Consider the following 19,615-nt stretch of genomic DNA (forward strand, 5'->3'; position numbering starts at 1 on the left):
ACAAAGTCTCCAGCATGGCTGTCTCTTCAGACAGTTCTTTCCTGAGTATTAGACAAGAGCCCGCTCTCAGGCCCTGGAAGAGGTTTCCCTTCCTGCAACATTGTCTTTGACTCCACCTACCAAGGCTTTTGTCTACAATTTGTTCAGCCACGTGCTTTACCAGGAGGCTGAAGGCTGAGCCAGCAAAAGCAGGTGCTGCCTGGGTCCAACCTCTGGTGCTCACCAGCTATGCAACGTTGGCCAAGTTGCTTACCCTCTCTGTGCATCTGTCTCCTCATCTGTAAATCAGAAATCATGATAGAAACCACCTCCCAACACTATTGGAAGCATTAAATAGTAATAGTCACTGATGTGGTTCAGACGGTAAAGAATGCACCTACAATGTGGGAGACCAGGATTCGATCCCTGAGTCAGGAAGATCCCCTGGAGAAGGGAATGGCAACCCACTCCAGTACTCTGGCTTGGAGAATTCCATGGACGGAGGAGCCTGGTGGGCTACAGTCCGTGGGATCGCAAAGAGTCAGATATGACTGAGTAGCTAATACTTTCAGCACTTTCCCAAAGCTGTTGTAAGCATTAAATAATAATAGAGCCAGTTTCACACAATTCCAGGTGCATGGTAAATGTCAACTGTCATTGATGTTGTTCAGTAACCCAGTCGTGTCCAACTTTTTGTGATTCCACGGACTGCAGCACACCAGCCCTCCCTGTCACTCGCCATCTCCCAAAGTTTGCCCAAGTTTATGGCCTCTGCATCAGTGATACCATCCAGCCGCCTATCTCATCCTCTGACGCCCTCTTCTCCTTCTGCCCTCCATCGTTCCCAGCATCAGGGCCTTTTCCAATGAGTCAACTGTCATCACATATATATTAAAAAAAAAAAAAAAAAAAAAACTTCATGTACCACAGAAGCCCCTCCCTCCTTCTTGAAATTAATAATAATAATAATAGTTGGGATTCCCTGCAACGCTGGTGGAAGAGTAAAATGGTTAAAAAAAAAAAAAAAAATCCCAGGAAGCGCTCTCGTATTTATATAAACAGATTCATTCAGTTTGACCCGTGAGATTTAGTGACCATTTACTAAAAGCCTCACAACACCCTCTTGTGGGTCCCATGACACAGATCCACCGTGAAGATAAGAAACCTGCCCAGGTGTGGAGCTGGGAACCCAGGATCCACGTGCTCAACTGTCTCACTCCAGCTGCCCCTACAGACGTGGCCTGGTGTCTTGTTTAATGTAGACTCCTAGTGCCTGGCCCATGGGAGGCCCTCAAAGATACCTGGTGAAATCATGAACCCAGTTACACCATTTCTACAAACATCAGGTGCAAGGATGCCCATCAGAAATGTTTCTAACTACTACTGCTTGAAATTAAGGCATAATCTGAATCCAGAAATATGAGCACAGTTAAAAAATGTTATGGTCCATTCATGGGCAGTAAATCTGAAGAACCGTATTCTAATAATATCCAACAAAATTTAGAAACAGGCATGATAAAATATTAAGTGAAAAAAGGAAGATGCAAAATCCTTGCCAAAACTAAAATTTTCATTTAAGAAAAAAATACATTAAGACCTAGTAGAGGGGCTATATTTCAAGCTAATGAAAATCAGTATCTTGTGGTGTCTAAAAATGGTTTAGTAAAAGGTTTAGCAGAAAAGTAAAAGAATCTGGGCTCTGAAAACAAACTCTGGTTAAAGCCCTCACCCTATCACCCAGGGGGCTAGTGTTAAGTCAGTCACAGAAAACGGTGACTTCACCTGGAAGAAAAGTTTTCTAGGGGACACCACCTTAGCCAAGAAACCTACATTAGAATCTCTGAGAGCGGGACACGCCAACATCGTGTGACTCCAGATACCGAGGCCAGTGCCAAAAACACGTAACCTGAGGCAACATCATATGCAAAGCTTAGACAGACACAACCTGAAGGACACGCTGTAAAACCAAGGTCAAACATAAAGGTAACATGACCCAGTAATCCCTCTCCTATACGCACACCGAGGAAAATGAACACACATGTCCACACAAAAACCTGGACACAGATGTTCACAGAAAAACATATATACACATTCCACAGGTCCATCAACCAAAGAACAGATAAACAGAACACAGTATTATCCATTCGAAAGCATACTGTTCATTCAAAACAAGGCATGAAGTATTGATACACACCACTACATGGATTAACCTTGAAAACACATGCGAAGTGAAAGAAATGAGGCAGAAAATGAGACACAGAGGATGTTTCTATTTGCATGCAATGTCCAGAACAGGCCAGTCTACTGAGACAGAACTCAGGTCAGGGTTTGCCAGGGGCTGTGGGAAGACATGCTGGCATGGAGGGCTTCCTTTTGGGGTGGTGAAAATGTACTAAAGTCAACTGTGGTGGGGACTTCCCTGGTGGTCCAGGGGTTAAGAATCTGCCTTCCAATGCAGGGGACACAGGTTTGATCCCTGGTCGGGGAACTAAGGTCCCACATGCTGTTGGGCAACTAAGCCCACAAGCGGCAACGACTGGGTCCAAGCACCCCGACAAAGACCCTGTGCAGCCGAAATAAGTAAAAATTCACTCATCAATTAAAGAAAACAACTGTGGCGAGGTTACAGAACGCCACAAAAATACTATTAAAATAAAAAACACTGAGCTGCATTTCTGTTAAACGGGCAATTGCATGCTATGGTTTAGTGAAAGGATTGGATTATATCACTAAAGCTTTTTGAAGGAATATGGTTCTTTAATGTGCTGGCCGTCTGAACCACAGAGATCTCTTGCTCTTCCCTGATTTATGATGCATCTCAAGATCAAGACTGCTCCTTCCGGAGGAAGGGCGGGGCCTTTAGGGACCCAGCATCAACCCGGCTCCCGCCCCCGCGACAGGCGGCTCCACCCGGCGCAGCAGCGCAGCGGGCCGGGCGGCGGGCATGCGCGGGGCTTACCTCGTCCGGGCTGGACGCCTGGTACACGCGGCAGGAGTCCTCGTACTGCTTCTCGGCCTCGGCCTGGTCGGTGACGCCGTTGGACTCGTACACGGGGGTGACGTTGTGGCAGAGCGCGATGGCCTTGACTGCTTCGTGCACGCGGCTGCTCATGGTCCGCCGCACCTTGGTGGTCGGCGCGGAGCCCTTCTGAGCCGGCGGGTCCTGGGGCTGCTGCGGGAGAGGAAAGCAGCGAGGAGGACCAGGACACGGAGGGGCCTCCAGGGGAGCCTGCTCTAGCACGTGCCACCCTAGGGGCGCACACTTCAGGGATCCAGTCACTGGGGCTCAGCCAGAATCAACAAACACCAAATAAACAGGAAGAAATGACAGTCAAGGCTATGTGGGCGAGTCCACCCGGGAATGCTGGGTGGTGTCAGGGCTCCGCTACGCTGCCAGCCATGCTGGTGTTTCAGACCAGGGCTCCCGACCTCAGCACTGCTGACATCTGGGGCTTCGCTGGGGGCTCAGTGGTAAAGAATCTGCCTGCCAATGCAGGAGACCCAAGTTCGATCCGTGGGTCAGGAAGATTCCCTGGAAAAGGAAATGGCAACCCACTCCAGTATTCCTGCCTGGGGAATCCCATGGACAGAGGAGCCTGGCGGGCTACAGTCCACGGGGTTGCGAAAGAGATGGACATGACTGAGCGACTAAAGGGCAACTGCTGACACTTGAGGATAATTCTCTACTGGGGTCGGGGCGGGGGGCGTGGGCAGGGATACTGCGTGTAGCAGACGCTTAGCAGCTTCTCTGCTCTGTCTTCTAGACTCCAGAAACAACCCCAGGTGTCACAGGAGAACAAACAGAAAATGTCTTCAGAGGTTGCCAAATGCCCCATGGAGACCAAAATCCCGCCCAGTTTAGAGCCACCGTTTTAACTGTACATCCCTCGCAGTTTAAAATGGAAGACAGCCTCAACGGGGCTCTAGGGGGCGACGAGCATCCCAGGGCAGGTCAGGGAGAACGTCAGTAACACACTGCAAAATGGTACGAGACGTCCACTCAAGGTCGATTTTCAAGAGTTAACTGAAGTGCGCTCAAGCTCTGCCTTCCGCACTGACCAAGGACCCTAATTCTCGTCTAAGAAGCGGCTGCCCGGCTTACACAGCCCTCATCCACCTCTTCACTATACCTTTCAGCACATGGCTTGTCCTCTTAATGGGTTAAGTCTTGGGGAAAAGGTTTTGAGCAACACGGTAAAAAGAAAAGCAGAGACATTACTTTGCCAACAAAGGTCCGTCTAGTCAAGGCTATGGTTTTTCCAGTGGTCGTGTATGGATGTGAGAGTTGGACTATAAAGAAAGCTGAGCACCGAAGAATTGATGCTTTTGAACTGTGGTGTTGGAGAAGACTCTTCAGAATCTCTTGGACTGCAAGGAGATCCAACCAGTCCATCCTAAAGGAGATCAGTCCTGGGTGTTCATTGGAAGGACTGATGTTGAAGCTGAAATTCCAATACTTTGGCCACCTGATGCAAAGAGTTGACTCGTTGGAAAAGACCCTGATGCTGGGAAAGATTGAGAGCAGGAGGAGAAGGGGACGACAGAGGATGAGATGGTTGGATGGCATCACCGACTCAAAGGACATGGGTTTGGGTGGACTCCAGGAGCTGGTGATGGACAGGGAGGCCTGGCGTACTGTGGTTCATGGGGTCACAAAGAGTCGGACACAACTGAGCTTCTGAACTGAACTGAAGGTGAGAAATCTGAGTCTGATACTCGGATAGGTGTCAACAGCTGTGTGACCTCAAGCAAGCTGTGTGACCATCTGCCCTTTGGGCCTCGGTTTCCTGCCAATGAGAGGAGGGGCTGGTTTTCAACCCGCAGGTGGAGTAGAGGAACCCCGAGAAATGCACTCAGCAGCATCAAACGTGGAGGACAAGCAGTCCCTTCCCCACCTGTGTACCATTGGGTACCACGAAGGCTCTGCTTTGAAGAATGGGTTCTACTGCTTTGCTCTGTGCTGTGCTGAGTTTCTCTACTGCCTTAAAATATAACAAAAAATTAAGGGCACTAGAAAGAGACCACTTGTCAGCAGTCTATGAGTTAGTGGTCAGTAAAACTCAGATATACCCCATGGCCCACCCGACCAGCCTCTCTCCAAGCTCCTTATCTTGCCTCAGGGCCTTGCCCTTGCTGTTCCCACTGCCTGGAACACTGTTTCCCACATCTTGGCAGAATTAGCTCGTTCCACCTCATCATTCAGGCCCCAAATTCACCGTCGCCTCCTCAGAGACGCCTTCCCCGATCCCCTAATTGGCTCTGCCTCGGGTGCCTGCCCCACTGGGAGCCACGCTTCCATGGGACCACGTGTGCCTCTGTCTTCACTGACTAAAACTGGCTTGTTTACCTGATAATTCTCCCGTTAGATCGTGAGCACAGAGAGCTTGTCTACTGAACCCTAGTACCAAGGGCAGGAGATAACTTGCCTCCAATATTTGTCCAACAAACAACTTAATTTTCCTGAGACAATGGTGAGAAGTCCTCATCTGACACCCCCCACTCCTGCAATTTTTAAGAAGAAATAAATATCAAATTGACCAACATCAGATTTTAAGCCACAATTTAGGACAAAAGACTTCTCATAGCCTCCCTACCTCCACAACTGAGTCTCAGAAGCGAGAGATGTTTATGAGTTACTGAATAGTATGTTCCATTAAAAACATATTTTATCCAACAGAGGAGAAGCGATCTGATCTTTTAGAATGAATCATGTTTTATACCCATGAACACATGGTTGCCCAAAATAGAGAACAGATGGGTTATGAGAAACAAGAAAAGACTTTCATTTAATTTTTTAATACTATTTTTAGCAGTGGCATCAGACTCCTCAGGTAATTAGACAATTACTAAATTATTCTGGTCACGCAGGCACACACACACTGCTCTGGCTTCCTGCTCTGTTAACCTCTGGTGTCAAGAGGACACGGGTTTCACTTCCAGGCCAAAGGGCGCTGCATGGTAACAATAATTAGCGTAATATATCAGAACTACAGTTTAAATGAATCATTATTTGCCAAGTGCTTTTAATTATAAAGAATTTAACTCTAAAATTATAACGAGGACTGAAGATTTACAGAAAGGTCCCCTCTCGTAGTGAGGCTAAATCAAGATTTTTTTTTTTTTTTTTCAAAGTTCTGTAATTTATGTTCTGGCCATGGACGCGTGTCTTCATTTTTTTGCCCACATTCCTCAGCACCTGGACCAAATTATTATTTACCATTAGGAGCAATAACAAGACCTTTGACAAAGTAATTGCTCTGGCTGGCAAGTTTTAGCAACAGTGGGTTTGAAGGGAAGGCTGAATTAAGGGTATCTTTCACAAACCTTTGGGTTTTAGAAGCAATCTGATTATGTCTACAGGAGTCAGATACTTCCACTAATATCTTAAATGTGGGATAACACAGAGCCCTGGGGCTTTGCATTCCAGGTGAAACCACTCCAGAGCAAAGCAAAAAGAGAAACACAGCCCAGAGTTTTGCAAAGACCCGACTCTCAGATCAAGGAACTAGATGACAGTAAACTAGAAGATGACGGTGACTGAATCCAACCAGCGTCACAAGCAACCGATTTGCTGCCTCCACGTTCCTTTGTCTCTCTCTCTGAAATTGATACGTATCCCCCTTTACTACTAAGATCGTTTTGGCCTGTCTCAGGTCAGATTTGGAGAGGGAAAAGGCAACCCACTCCTGTGTTCTTGCCTGGAGAATCCCATGGACAGAGGAGCCTGGTAGGCCATGGTCCATGGGATCTCAGAGAGTCGGACATGACTGAAGCGACTAAACACACACACTACTAAGATGTTTCAGGGAGGATGGGTCATAACAACCACTGATTCTGATTTAATTTGCAAATAAAAGGCTCACCCACGCCCCAAGTGGTGATACACACATACCAGGAAGGCACTGGTCACTGCGAGGGGTCCAGCCAGTGTTTGTACCAGGGCCGGTTGTTAAGCATCCTCACGCTGCCCACATGGAAAAGTTTCACGTTGTACAGTGTTATCTCCAGCCTCCCCCCACCCCGCCCCATAGGCCCTTTAACCTACACACATTTCTTCTTACTTAAAAAATACCAGGGGAAAATAAAAACAGATGTGGTATCCACAGAGGCAGGTTACGGCCCTTTCTGCCCTAGGGGGGAACCACCGGTCCTCTTAAGGAGGGGAGGACACGCTAGGCCCTCGTGAGGTCAGAAGTCGAGTGAAGAATCAAGCTCTCCGCACACACAGGCCCCTGCCTCGGGCCTGGGGTGGGTGTCCCGCACCGTGGGGTGTCTCAGTCATTCCATGCCACCTCAGCAAACAAATGAGACTTGAGACTCCATGAAAAAAAAAGAGGCCTCCGTTTCTCGTTAATAATCCACAGCAAAAGTACTTCCTGATGAGAACCCCAGCCTATATTTCAGGAAAGAGTAATACAAAAATTAAACACTCGGTCACCATGAATATCCACCTTCTCTTACCCACCTTCTTTCCAAATGCAGTGAAAACACTGCCACTTATGAACATTCATAAGATAACAGACAGCACAAATGGGTTGTAACTGCTTAAAAGTGCACTGTTGAAGAGAAGGAACTCCTGTTTCAATAGGTCCACTTCACTCCCCAAATAAAGCTCAGAGCTGATAACTCATTAGCCTCAAAGGGCCACTCTTCTAGAGACAGGCTCAGAGCTACAACTTCCAAATGAATCAACTGACTTACAGGCTAAGGGACTGAATAAATACAACACTTACTACGTAATAGCCGGGCTTCCCTACTGGCTCAGAGTGTAAATGGGCCTGCAATGTGGGAAACCGGGTTCAATCCCTGGGTCGGGAAGATCCCCTGGAGAAGGGAATGGCTACCCACTCCAGTATTCTGGCCTGGAGGAATCCCATGGACAGAGGAGCCTGGTGGGCTACAGTCCATGGGGTCACAAAGAGTCAGACATGACTAAGCAACTAACGCTTACTATGTAACACTACACACCTTTCTGTATGACAGAGGCAACACATTTCCATTTGTTGAAACAGAGCCACACGTAACACAGGGGCTCTCAGCTTGGGAGATTCCGCCCTCCCCCTTGGGCAGTGTCTGGAGATACGTGGGGTTGTCACAAAGAGCAGGGGGCGTGTGGTACACGCAGCTAGATAGTGGAGGGCATGAACGTTGCTAGACATCCTACAATACACAGGCTGGCCCCCACAACAAAGAATGATCCCGCCCATGACGTCATCACGGCAAGGCTGGGAACCAGACATGCACCCGTTGCTGCCAAAAAACCAGGGTCAGGACGGTGAGACCAACCTGTGCAAGTGCTGAACTGGAGCCTGTCAACTTAAGATTTGAATTCTTTACCTTCGTTTCGAGTTTTTATAATATTGCATTACAATACGATTTGTCTTAATGACTGCGTTTTTGGCCATCTCAAAGAATTTTCCTTCCTAGATCCATTCCTCACTCTACCCCTATCTGGCCCTGTTATAAAACCATTCGAAAGGATCATAATTATGACATGTGTGGAAAAAAAAGGAAGCTGGACAGTGTTATTCTAACAGTGGGTCTTAATCAGAAATGCTTTTCTGAATGACCAGGAAAGATATATATATGCCCAGGTCCTGGTCACTTAAAGAATACAGTAGGGCCCAGGCATATATACATATTTTTCAATTCTACACGTAATTTTGATCCTCAGCTCTAGTTTAAAAGAATTACAAAAATATAATGACTTCTTGTTGGAAAGAAAAAAGAACCAGAGAGAGAGAGAGAAACACGGTAGACATCTCCACAGACGCACAAAGGCAGACAAATGGCGTTTTATACAGTTGGGTGTTAACACCGTAATCTCTGATTGATGTGAATACAGGTGATCTCAATGGTTTTTCTTTGCACGGATCCATATTATTTATCTTTTCTGTAGCGAAAAAAAAAAAATGCATCCTAAGAAAGGATTAGAATCTTTTTTAATGACTAAAAAACAAAGTAAGCTCTGTGTCCCAGAGAAAAACACATGAGTAAAGATTCTTCCCTGAGAAAACATAACCTTCTCTGTGCTCCCTAAGGATGCAGAAGGCAAGAGGGGCACTACCTAGGCCACAGTGCACACTGACGGCTAAGCGCATCCCGCATGCACGTCTTGTGCAGAAAGTAAGTCACAAACTCACACACTCCTCAACATACTCATTAAACAGAACAGGAAAAAATCACTCAGTAAAGTCCACCTCTACCAAGTCCTACAACAGTATCAGAGACAAACTATTAAGTGAAAAATCACAGTTCACAGATCAAAATATGTGTGATAAGGTGAACTATGTTCTTCTAAAAAAAAAAGAATGTACCATATAAAATAGCCTAGAAGAACACTCAGAAGCACTGGTCTTGGTGCTCTCTGACAAAGGACACCACGTGGCTCCCAATTCCCATAGTCATTATTTTTCTCAGACACATATATCATAAAAGTTAAAGATACTTCCACTTGCCAGAGTGAGTAAAATAAAATAGATGATTCCATATTCCAGGCAATATACAGACTAGTTATCTCAAATATTCTGACCATGTTGAGAAAAAAAAGTACCTTCCCCACGTCTGTATTCAAGTTGTATACATACTGTCCTGTGCATTGAGAAACAGCAAAAGATTATAAAATGACGTGACGAAAAGAGAGCACATTTCACAGAGTTAGCTAAAAGTTCAAAATAACATATGCTGAGGATTATAGATTTAAAAGTATAATTATTTAAAATTACAGATTCGAATTGTCATATCTGTTTGTCATAAAGGAGCATGAAGTGCTGACACACGCTGCAACCTGGAAAAACCTTGGAGATGTTACGCCAAGTGAAATAAGCCAGGTGCAAAGACTGATTCCGGCAGACCCACAGAGACAAAAAGGAGACGGGTGGTTGCCAGGAGCTAGGGAATGGTGGGAGTCTAAGAGATAGGGAGGGTCCCTCTTTGGAGTGGTAAAAACAGTCTGAAATTAGATAGCAGTGGTGACTGCAGAACATTGAGAATATACTAATAAACCCTGACCTGTACACTTAAGAGGATAAATGTTATGGTTTGGGAACCATCTCTCAATTTTTTAAAGGTGTCAGTAAGTAAATCAATAAGCCAGAGGAAAAATCATCACGTCTCCCTAGCCTGTCATGGGTTTCCCTCATAATGTGCTGGCCATTTCTTTGTGGTTTGCTTGCGCCTGTATTAATCATCTGGAGTTTTCCCTGCAGGAATCTTGTAAAACCACCTGCCTTCTTTATGAGGTTAATTTAGTTAAACAACATCCCTAAAACCAGTCACCTAGACACTCATAAAACACAGTCTGTATTCCAATGTTTCGAAAATAAACAATCGCAAAATTCTGACTCCTTCTGCAGGACACTTCAAGGACTGTCCTGACAGATGTTCGTCTATTAAACCGAGGGAGGGTCCCAGGGTCAATCTTCATGCTCTTAGTAAGGTTTAAATTTTGCTTTAATTTTGAAGATGAAACTGAAGTGTGTGTGAACACTCAAATCTTTCCTTCCTGCACCTCCATGGGTCACCTTGCACCCTCTTGTTTCGGAGTTCACAGATCTACAACAGCGATATTCTGAAAAATAACGGCGAACCTTAGATTCATGGTGGGCTTCCCAGGTGGCGCGGCGATAAAGAATCTCCCTGCCAATGCAGAAAATGCAGGATCGATCCCGGGGTCAGGAAGATCCCCTTGAGAAGGAAATGCAACCCACTCCAGTATTCTTGCCTGGGAAACCCCAGCGACAGAGGAGCCTGGCGGGCCACAGTCCATGGGGGTCACAAAAGGCTCAGACATGGCTGAGCAACTAGATAACAATTAGATTCAAGGCAGCTCTAGCGCCTCTGTTGCCCTTTGGAATCACCTGGTTCACCGGTTAAAATTTTAAGTCCAGCCACCACTCCTAGAGATTCTGACTCGGTCCCCAGCCATCTCACCCAGGAGTTCCAAACGCCGTATTTAGGAGACACTGTTATAAACATCCTATTATTAAACTCTAAAGGGCAAGATGGATGGCTGCAACAGGCTCAGGAGAATCCCACTGAGGGGGTGGGTATGGTGTAAGATTGGATTGTGGGGATGATTCCACAACTCTGTAAATTTGCTCGAAAAAAGCATTAAATAGTACATTTAACATCGCTAAATGTTATGGTATGTATGTTATACTTCAATAGAGCTGTTAAAAAAAAACACACAGGAAAGGCTTCATACTTGTCCTCACAAAAGAATCCGTGTGTTTACTGCGGGCTTTTCGCTGTCCGGAGAGAAGGGTGCAGATGGCCTCCCTGGGGGAGGGGGTGTCCACACCAACCCCAGCCTCTCCCCATCACACCCTGTTCTAGTAAACCCAAGGCCAGGATGGGCAAGTCAATTTATGAGCCTCTGCTAAGGAAGGGTGCTGAGAGTTCACTGTAAAAAATGCTGTTTTCTGACTCTCAGCACTTGACGGAGAGGCTTATCTGTGCTCCCACAAAAATGGGCCACAAAGCTGAGCCAGACAAACACCCTGAGAAAGGGTGGCTTCTGTCAATACCGCAAGCTCTTAAAAATACCACCAGGATGGGCAGGGGTGTGCCTCCCGCCAGGGCACGTACGCAGTGCACGACGCCGTCTAACATAACCGTCGGCAGGCCGGCACCGCTGACACGGGGCTCCGAGGGAGGCAGGACCCGGCCAGGGGCTGACAAGCGTGACGATCCACACGGTGACCCCTTCAGGGGAGTCTGGAGGGCACTGGGGGGGGGGGGGGGGGTCAGAGGGAAGACTACTCCAAGAGACGGAAGTGATGCGGCTCACCCTGGCCGGGAAGCCACAGGCCGTGGTGAGCGGGAGGGGAGGCTGAACCACGGGAGAGGGTGGGGAGGGGATGCAGGCCACGCTGGATGCCACAGACCCCACTGCCAGGACCAGGGCGGGGAGAGGCGAAGCAGGGAAACCCTGCAGGGTCTCTGCAGACAGCCAGGCAAGGGAAAGTGCAGCTTCTGCCTAGTGAGCGAGAGGGGAAGACATCCAAAGCCGAGCGGGTGGTCTGAGGGGGCAGGCCTGTGACTGCAGGCAGGTGGCCACGGGGCAGGAAGCAGGGGCCTTTCCCAAACCCCAGGATGGAGCTCACAGGACAAAGGGGCACGGTACTTACAAAGACGAGAATGACTCTGAGCACAAATGGGGATGCAGGGAGAAGGATGGGATGTGGGTGCACTGCCCTCCTGACGTGCGAGCAGGGATGCCAAGGATTCCAGGCTAAAGCTCCAGGTCGGGTCGAGGCAGACATGGGAGCCATCAGCTGTGACAGGGCGGCAGAAGCTGGCAGAGAGGGAAGCCCCCTAGAGAGTGACTCCACACTCTCTAGGTGGAGTGCGGGGTGACTCCCCCTAGAGCACAGACTCCACGGCAGGACGCTGGAAGACGGGTCAGACAGAGGGGGAAAGGGACCGGGGCGGGCTGTGGCTTCTCCTCCCAGCCCAATCGCGTCCTTGTGATTTTCTAACAGTCTTAAAGTCCATCTTTGAAAAAGGTCCATGGATCCATTTAGAGTCAAGCCACGACGCCCACACAGGCAGCCAGCGGAATGGCAGGTGCCTCGTGCTGGCTGTAGGTAATGACTGGACGTGGATCGAGTGAGCAGTTCTTCACGTAAAACCCACCCTCGCTTCCAGACTCTGTTCCCTGCCCTGCCGCGTTCAGGAGACGCCCCAGAAATCCAGGTGTGCCAGCTGGCAAATGTCCCAGAGAATTAAAATGTTGACTCTGATTGTGCCGCTGAGCATTTAGAGAGTCCATCTCTGATCCTTACACAAAAATACATTTTTAACTGGCCTTCTGACTATGGAATCGGTATCTACTTGGACAAATTCAAGCAAAATACGGCCTCTTTATTCTCTTCTCCTTAGTGTCATAACCCCGTAGCTGGTCTAATGCAATCTATGTTAGCTCTGCGTGTGTTTTCAGAATTACCAAGGGAATTGCTTGTTTATCATCTTTCCTTTAACACATAGAAGTACATCTGAATGAGCCAGAATCTCTAGGGTATCAGGCCCAAGCCAATGTCTTTTGTTTTGCTTTTATTCTATTTGTTTTTTAAAACATCACTAGGAATTCTGATGAACAGCCAAGGTGGCGACCCACTGGTCTAACATCTTAGGACTCTTAGGACACTTACAAGTAATATCTTTCTCTTAGAAAAAAAAAAAAAAAAAGACTGGTTTTGAAAAATCTTATTGGGGGGGGGGGTAGAAAACCAAGAGCAGATAAGTTGATAGTCCTTTCTGATCATTTCTTCCATGAGATTGCTGGGTTGAAAAGAGATGAGGAGCTAAAGCTCATCAGTTACACCGTGATTATGTCACAAGCAGTCCATTAACTACTGATTGCTTTTGCTCATAACTGGGGAAAAGTAAAAAGTAAACATGTCTATAAGCTTCAAGGAGAACCATCATGTTCTCAGAGCTTTTTCTGGTGCTGCTGCTGCTAAGTCGCTTCAGTCGTGTCCGACTCTGTGCGACCCCATGGACGGCAGCCCACCAGGCTCCCCCGTCCCTGGGATTCTCCAGGCAAGAACACTGGAGCGGGGTGCCACTGCCTTCTTCAATGAATGAAAGTGAAAGCGAAGTTGCTCAGTCGTGTCCAACTCTGTCCGACCCCATGGACGGCAGCCCACCAGGCTCCCCCGTCCCTGGGATTCTCCAGGCAAGAACACTGGAGCGGGGTGCCACTGCCTTCTTCAATGAATGAAAGTGAAAGCGAAGTTGCTCAGTCGTGTCCAACTCTGTCCGACCCCATGGACGGCAGCCCACCAGGCTCCCTCGTCCCTGGGATTCTCCAGGCAAGAGCACTGGAGCGGGCTGCCACTGCCTTCTCCGTTTCCGGTACTAGTCACTGGCAAATAGTTTTTTTCCATGTTTCCCCTATCATTCATAAGTCGGAGGTCAGTAGATCGACCCTCGGGATGAGGAAGACGGGAAAAACCTCAGCTGCAGGTTTATTCAAACTATGAAGAACCAGTGATTGCCAGGGGCTTGGAAGGAAAGGTGGGTGAGGGGAAGCAAGGAGTGACTGCTCGTGGGTATGGCAGTTCTTTTTCGGGTGATGAAGATAAAAACATTGTGGAGAGAGTTACACAACTCTGAGTATTCAGAACAACCCCCTGAATTGCACACATTTAATGGGTGAATCATATGGTATTATGAATTCTTCCCAATAGAGATGCCAGTAAATATTTTTAAAAATCACTTTGGGTATCAAAACAGAAGGCTTTACCTGGGTGTAAATACTAAAAATGTGGCTTTGAACTTCATCCATTGAGTCGAGGCCATAGGCTACAGTGCCAAGATGGAGCCGCTTGAAAACCATCTCATTCTGGGTAAGAGTTCCTGAAACACAGAACAAGGAGTAACTGTGCCTACATCCTGAAGCTCTTATTATTATTAACAGTAACGAAAGTTGTTTTTTGGTTTTTTTTCAGAGTTTACTCTATGTCACACGCTGGTTTCAGCACTGCTTCTTCTGGAGTAGACATCTGTGATATTCTGTCAGCCTGGAATCCAAGAATTTCTTCTGAAAACAGAATCTTAGAGTTCCAGGGGATATGATCATCCTTGGTCCCTGGGATGGTCTAGAGAGAATGCCAATCAGGGTGCCTGGCTCATTCCACTGGCCAAGAGGGCGGGACATGACATACATGAGGCCAATCAGATTCAATCTTGAAGGAATCAAAACCTTGACCAGACTGATGCACAGACAACAGACGAGAAGAGTCAAGTCAAGAGACCATCCCGATACTGACACAGCCAGAACCTGCCTGGTTCTTCTTTCTGAAATCTAGCTTTGCTCTGCCTTCCCGGATCTTTGCAACAAATGCCCTTTTATCCCATGTTCACTAGATGGCAAAGATGAAGGTTGAACCCAGATCTCCCCACTTGCTCTCAACCACTACAACCACCTTGTAACTTGATAGGTGCTAAACTGTAAAGAGGCATTTTAAGATGCGGTTTCAAGGTCAGGACTTGAAGCCAGTCTGTCTGAGTTCAAAGCCGACTTCTGCCACTATATGCTTCTGACAAGTCACGTAACCAAGTCACTTAATAACTCCAAACACAATATCAGGGGAGGATTAAGTGACTAGATACAGATACCCAGAACAGTGCTCTTCCACACGATTAGCACCAAGTGAGGCTTTGCTGCTAGCATCATCATGCCCGCCAGGAGTCTATCTTCCTCCAAAGATGAAGAGGATACAGGAACTGCAACACTCATCTCTAACACCTCCAGAAAGATGGTCCAAGCATCTTCTTTGACTCTGAATCCTGCAAGGGCCCCGGACACTCACCCGTCTTGTCTGTGAGTAGGTAGGAAATCCTCCCCAGCTGCTCAGGAATTGTGCTGGAGCGAACCACGGTCCCAGGGATTTTCGAGTCCCGGCGAATGACCCAGCTGTACACGATCTTGCCCATGTCCAGGTTCACACGCAGGCTGGGCAGAAAACCAGAGCACACGGGTTTACAGGACACACACAAAAAGCTGCTTGTATCTCAACACCGATTCTAAAACACACACCGTGGGTGCTGTAACATCAGCACAAATGAGACCCCACCTGTTCCGGGTCATCCCTTTACAAGGGACCAGCTCCTTCTCAAAACCACAAAAGCACGACCTTCAGATAGAGAGACGCACAAACGCTGCGGCACCAGCTCGCTTTCAGCGCACCTGATGGGGATGATGTTGGAGAACAAGAGAAGGAAGCGGAGGATCTGCAGGTACCAGCGCCCGGCGAAGTGCTGGAGGGCAACCATGACCAGGGACACCACCACCAGGGCTCCGAACAGGATCTTCGTGAGGCAGTTTACCTCCAGGTCAAACAGGCCGATCTGCGGGACGGCACACAGACAGAAACTCACCGCGAGCTGGTGCAGCCCACAGCCCACCCGCAGGGCTGGGCCTCCCCCTGGACACCTGCACCCTGGGTGAGACAGCAGGCTCTGTGGATCCCCACAACTTTGGGGGACAATACTGGGCTCCACGGGGTAACCGACATCCCAGGGACCTCAATAAATCTCATTTTGATTTCTTCTTAACAATTTAAAGATTTAGCATGGAAACTTATAAGAGGGTTACTGCTGCCTTCAGTGGTGCTGTGCACTGCACGGCCTCAACCGTGCTCCCAGCAACCCGTGAAATGACCCAGCTCTACACCACGCACTGGTTTTGTATTGCATGGAAATTCAGGACACACACCACCAGTGGCATCTGATTTTTAGGTGATGCATTCCTGAACATTATTATTTTAATGACTATATATTTATCTTAATACATGTTTTTTAAAAATGGAACCAGCCCATAAAACTCATCACTTTGTAAAAACACGGCCCCAGATAAGGCTAAAACCTCAAATAAGTGGCATTTATAGTTGTAATATAGTTGGATATATGTAATAAAGTTGGATATATGTAATAAAGTTGGATATGTAACATAGTTGGATATATGTAATATAGTTGGATATATGTAATAAAGTTGGATATATGTAATAAAGTTGGATATATGTAATATAGTTGGATATATGTAATAAAGTTGGATACATGTAATATAGTTGGATATATGTAATATAGTTGGATATATGTAATAAAGTTGGATATATGTAATATAGTTGATATATGTAATATAGTTGGATATATGTAATAAAGTTGGATATATGTAATATAGTTGGATATATGTAATATAGTTGGATATATGTAATAAAGTTGGATATATGTAATAAAGTTGGATATATGTAATAAAGTTGGATATGTAATATAGCTGGAGTACAAAATGAAGCAGGGCAAAGGCTAACAGAGTTTTAACAAGAGAACGCACTGGTCATAGCAAACACCCTTTTCCAACAATACAAGAGAAGACTCCACCCATGGACATCACCAAATGGTCAATACCAAAATCAGACTGATTATACTGTTTGCAGCCAAAGATGGAGAAGCTCTATACAGTCAGCAAAAACAAGACCAGGAGGTGACTGGCTCAGATCATGAACTCCTTATTGCAAAACTCTGACTTAAACTGAAGAAAGTAGGGAAAACCACTAGACCATTCAGGTATGACCTAAACCAAATCCCTTACCATTATATAGTGGAATTGACAAAGAGATTCAAGGGATTAGATCTGATAGACAGAGTGCCTGAAGAACTATGGATGGAGGTTAGTGACACTGTATAGCAAGCAGTGATCAAGAGCATTGCCAAGAAAAAGAAATGCAAAAAGGCAAAATGGCTGTCTGAGGAGGCCTTACAAATAGCTGAGAAAAGAAAACTGAAAGGCAAAGGAGAAAAGGAAAGATACACCCAGAGTTCCAAAGAATAGCAAGGAGACATAAGAAAGCCTTCCTCAGTGATCAGTGCAAAGAAATAGAGGAAAACAATAGAACGGGAAAGACTAGAGATCTCTTCAAGAAAATCAGACATACCAAGGGAACATTTCATGCAAATATGGGCAAAATAAAGGACAGAAGTGGTATGGACCTAATATAAGCAGAAGATATTAAGAAAAGGTGGCAAGAATACACAGAAGAACTGTACAAAAAATATCTTCATGACCCAAATAACCACAATGGTGTGATCACTCACCTAGAGCCAGACATCCTGGAATGTGAAGTCAAATGGGTCTTAGGAAGCATTACTACAAACAAAGCTAGTGGACGTGACGGAATTCCAGTTGAGCTATTTCAAATCCTGAAAGATGATGCTGTGAAAGTGCTGCACTCAATATGCCAGCAAATATGGAAAATTCAGCAGTGGCCACTGACCTGGAAAAGGTCAGTTTTCATTCCAATCCCAAAGAAAGGCAATGTCAAAGAATGTTCAAACTACCACACAATTGCACTCATCTCACACACTAGCAAAGTAACGCTCAAAATTCCCCAAGCCAGGCTTCAACAGTACATGAACCATGAACTTCTAGATGTTCAAGCTGGATTTAGAAAGGGCAGAGAAACCAGAGCTCAAACTGCCAACATTTGCTGGATTACAGAAAAAGCAAGAGAGTTCCAGAAAGACACCTACTTTGGCTTTACTGACCATGCCAAAGCCTTTGACTGTGTGGATCACAATACACTGGAAAATTCTTCAAGAGACAGGAATACTAGACCACCCGACCTGCCTCCTGAGAAATCTGTATGCAGGTCAAGAAGCAACAGTTAGAACTGGTCATGGTACAGCAGACTGGTTCCAAATTGGGAAAGGAGTACGTCAAGGCTGTATATTGTCACCCTGTTTATTTAACTTATATGCAGAGTACATCATGTGAAATGCTGAACTGGATGAAGCACAAGCTGGAATGAAGATTGCTGGGAGAAATATCAATAACCTCAGATACACAGATGACACCACCCTTATGGCAGAAGCTAAGAGGAGCCAAAGAGCCTTTTGATGAAAGTGAAAGAGCAGAGTGAAAAAGCTAGCTAAAACTCAACATTCAAAAACCTAAGATCATGACATCTGGTCCCATCAGTTCATGGCAACTAGATGGGTTAACAATGGAAACAGTGAGAACCTTTATTTTGGGGGGCTCCAAAATCACTGCAGATGGTGAGTGCAGCCATGAAATTAAAAGACACTTACTCCTTAGAAGAAAAGTTACGACCAACCTAGACAGCATATTATAAAGCAGAGACATTACTTTGCCGACAAAGGTGTGCCTAGTCAAAGCTATGGTTTTTCTAGTAGTCATGTATGGATGTGAGAGTTGGACTAGAAAGAAAGCTAAGCACCAAAGAATCAATGCTTTTGAACTGTGGTGTTGGAAAAGACTCTTGAGAATCCCTTGGACTGCAAGGAAATAAAACAGTCCATCCTAAAGGAGATCAGTCCTGAACAGTCATTAGAAGAACTGTTCCTGAAGCTGAGGTTCCAATACTTTCACCACCTGATGTGAAGAACTGATTCATTTGAAAAGACCCTGATGCTGGGAAAGATTGAAGGCGGGAGGAGAAGGGGACAACAGTGGATGAGATGGTTGGAAGGCATTGCCAACTTGATGGAAGTGAGTTTGAGTAAACTCCGGGAGTTGGTGATGGACAGGGAAGCCTGGCTTGCTGCAGTCCATGGGGTTGCAAAGAGGCAAACATGACTGAGCGACTGAACTGAACTGATAGTTGTAATGATGGTGGTCACGGGGATTGTAACGGTGAGATCAAATGACTGATATTTGTTCATGGTACTGACAAAGGAAATCATTCTGCAATATTCTGAGGCTAAGAAACTGGAGGAGGGCTGGGGCTGGGCGGGCGGGTGGGTCAGGCGGGTCCTGTTGTGCTCGAGCAGTAACAGGGCCATTAGGTCAACTCCCAGAGCTGACTCCGCGGGCTGTGCCAGAGCCAGCAGCTCGGTGTGGGTTTGCATCCAGGTCTACACAGCTTCACCAGAGCGTGGTGCTTCTCCAAGCCATTTGTCCTCTTGAGAAGAGGCTGCAGACGTGTGCTGACAGGCTGGTGTAAGGATTAAGAGTGATGTGGGTAGAGGGTGCCGTACTACGTGTGGCAGACAGTAAGGACTCAACTGTGGTGGTTTAGTTGCTAAATCACGTCTGACTCTTTGTGACCCCACGGACTGCAGCCCACCAGGCTCCTCTGTCCATGGGATTTCCTAGGCAAGAACTCTAGAG

The 19,615-nt window shown here is 46.6% G+C and overlaps 1 protein-coding gene across 3 annotated transcripts in view; it reads right to left on the reverse strand.

Moving 5' to 3' along the window:
- Nucleotides 1–19,615, reverse strand: part of ATP9A (ATPase phospholipid transporting 9A (putative)) — a 129,541-nt gene that overhangs the window by 43,486 nt on the left and 66,440 nt on the right. For 2 of the 3 annotated variants that reach the window (XM_052650750.1, XM_052650752.1), the window contains exons 11-14: nt 15,677–15,837; nt 15,300–15,442; nt 14,231–14,343; nt 2,939–3,151 (exon numbers count right to left, since the gene is read on the reverse strand). In XM_052650750.1, coding sequence (XP_052506710.1) covers nt 2,939–3,151; nt 14,231–14,343; nt 15,300–15,442; nt 15,677–15,837 — 630 coding nt within the window. The remainder of the gene's footprint in view (nt 1–2,938; nt 3,152–14,230; nt 14,344–15,299; nt 15,443–15,676; nt 15,838–19,615) is intronic. The other variant, XM_052650751.1, reaches the window with a different exon arrangement.

Source organism: Budorcas taxicolor, chromosome 13 (genome assembly GCF_023091745.1).
Source record: "Budorcas taxicolor isolate Tak-1 chromosome 13, Takin1.1, whole genome shotgun sequence".
NCBI classification, from domain to species: Eukaryota; Metazoa; Chordata; class Mammalia; order Artiodactyla; family Bovidae; genus Budorcas; species Budorcas taxicolor.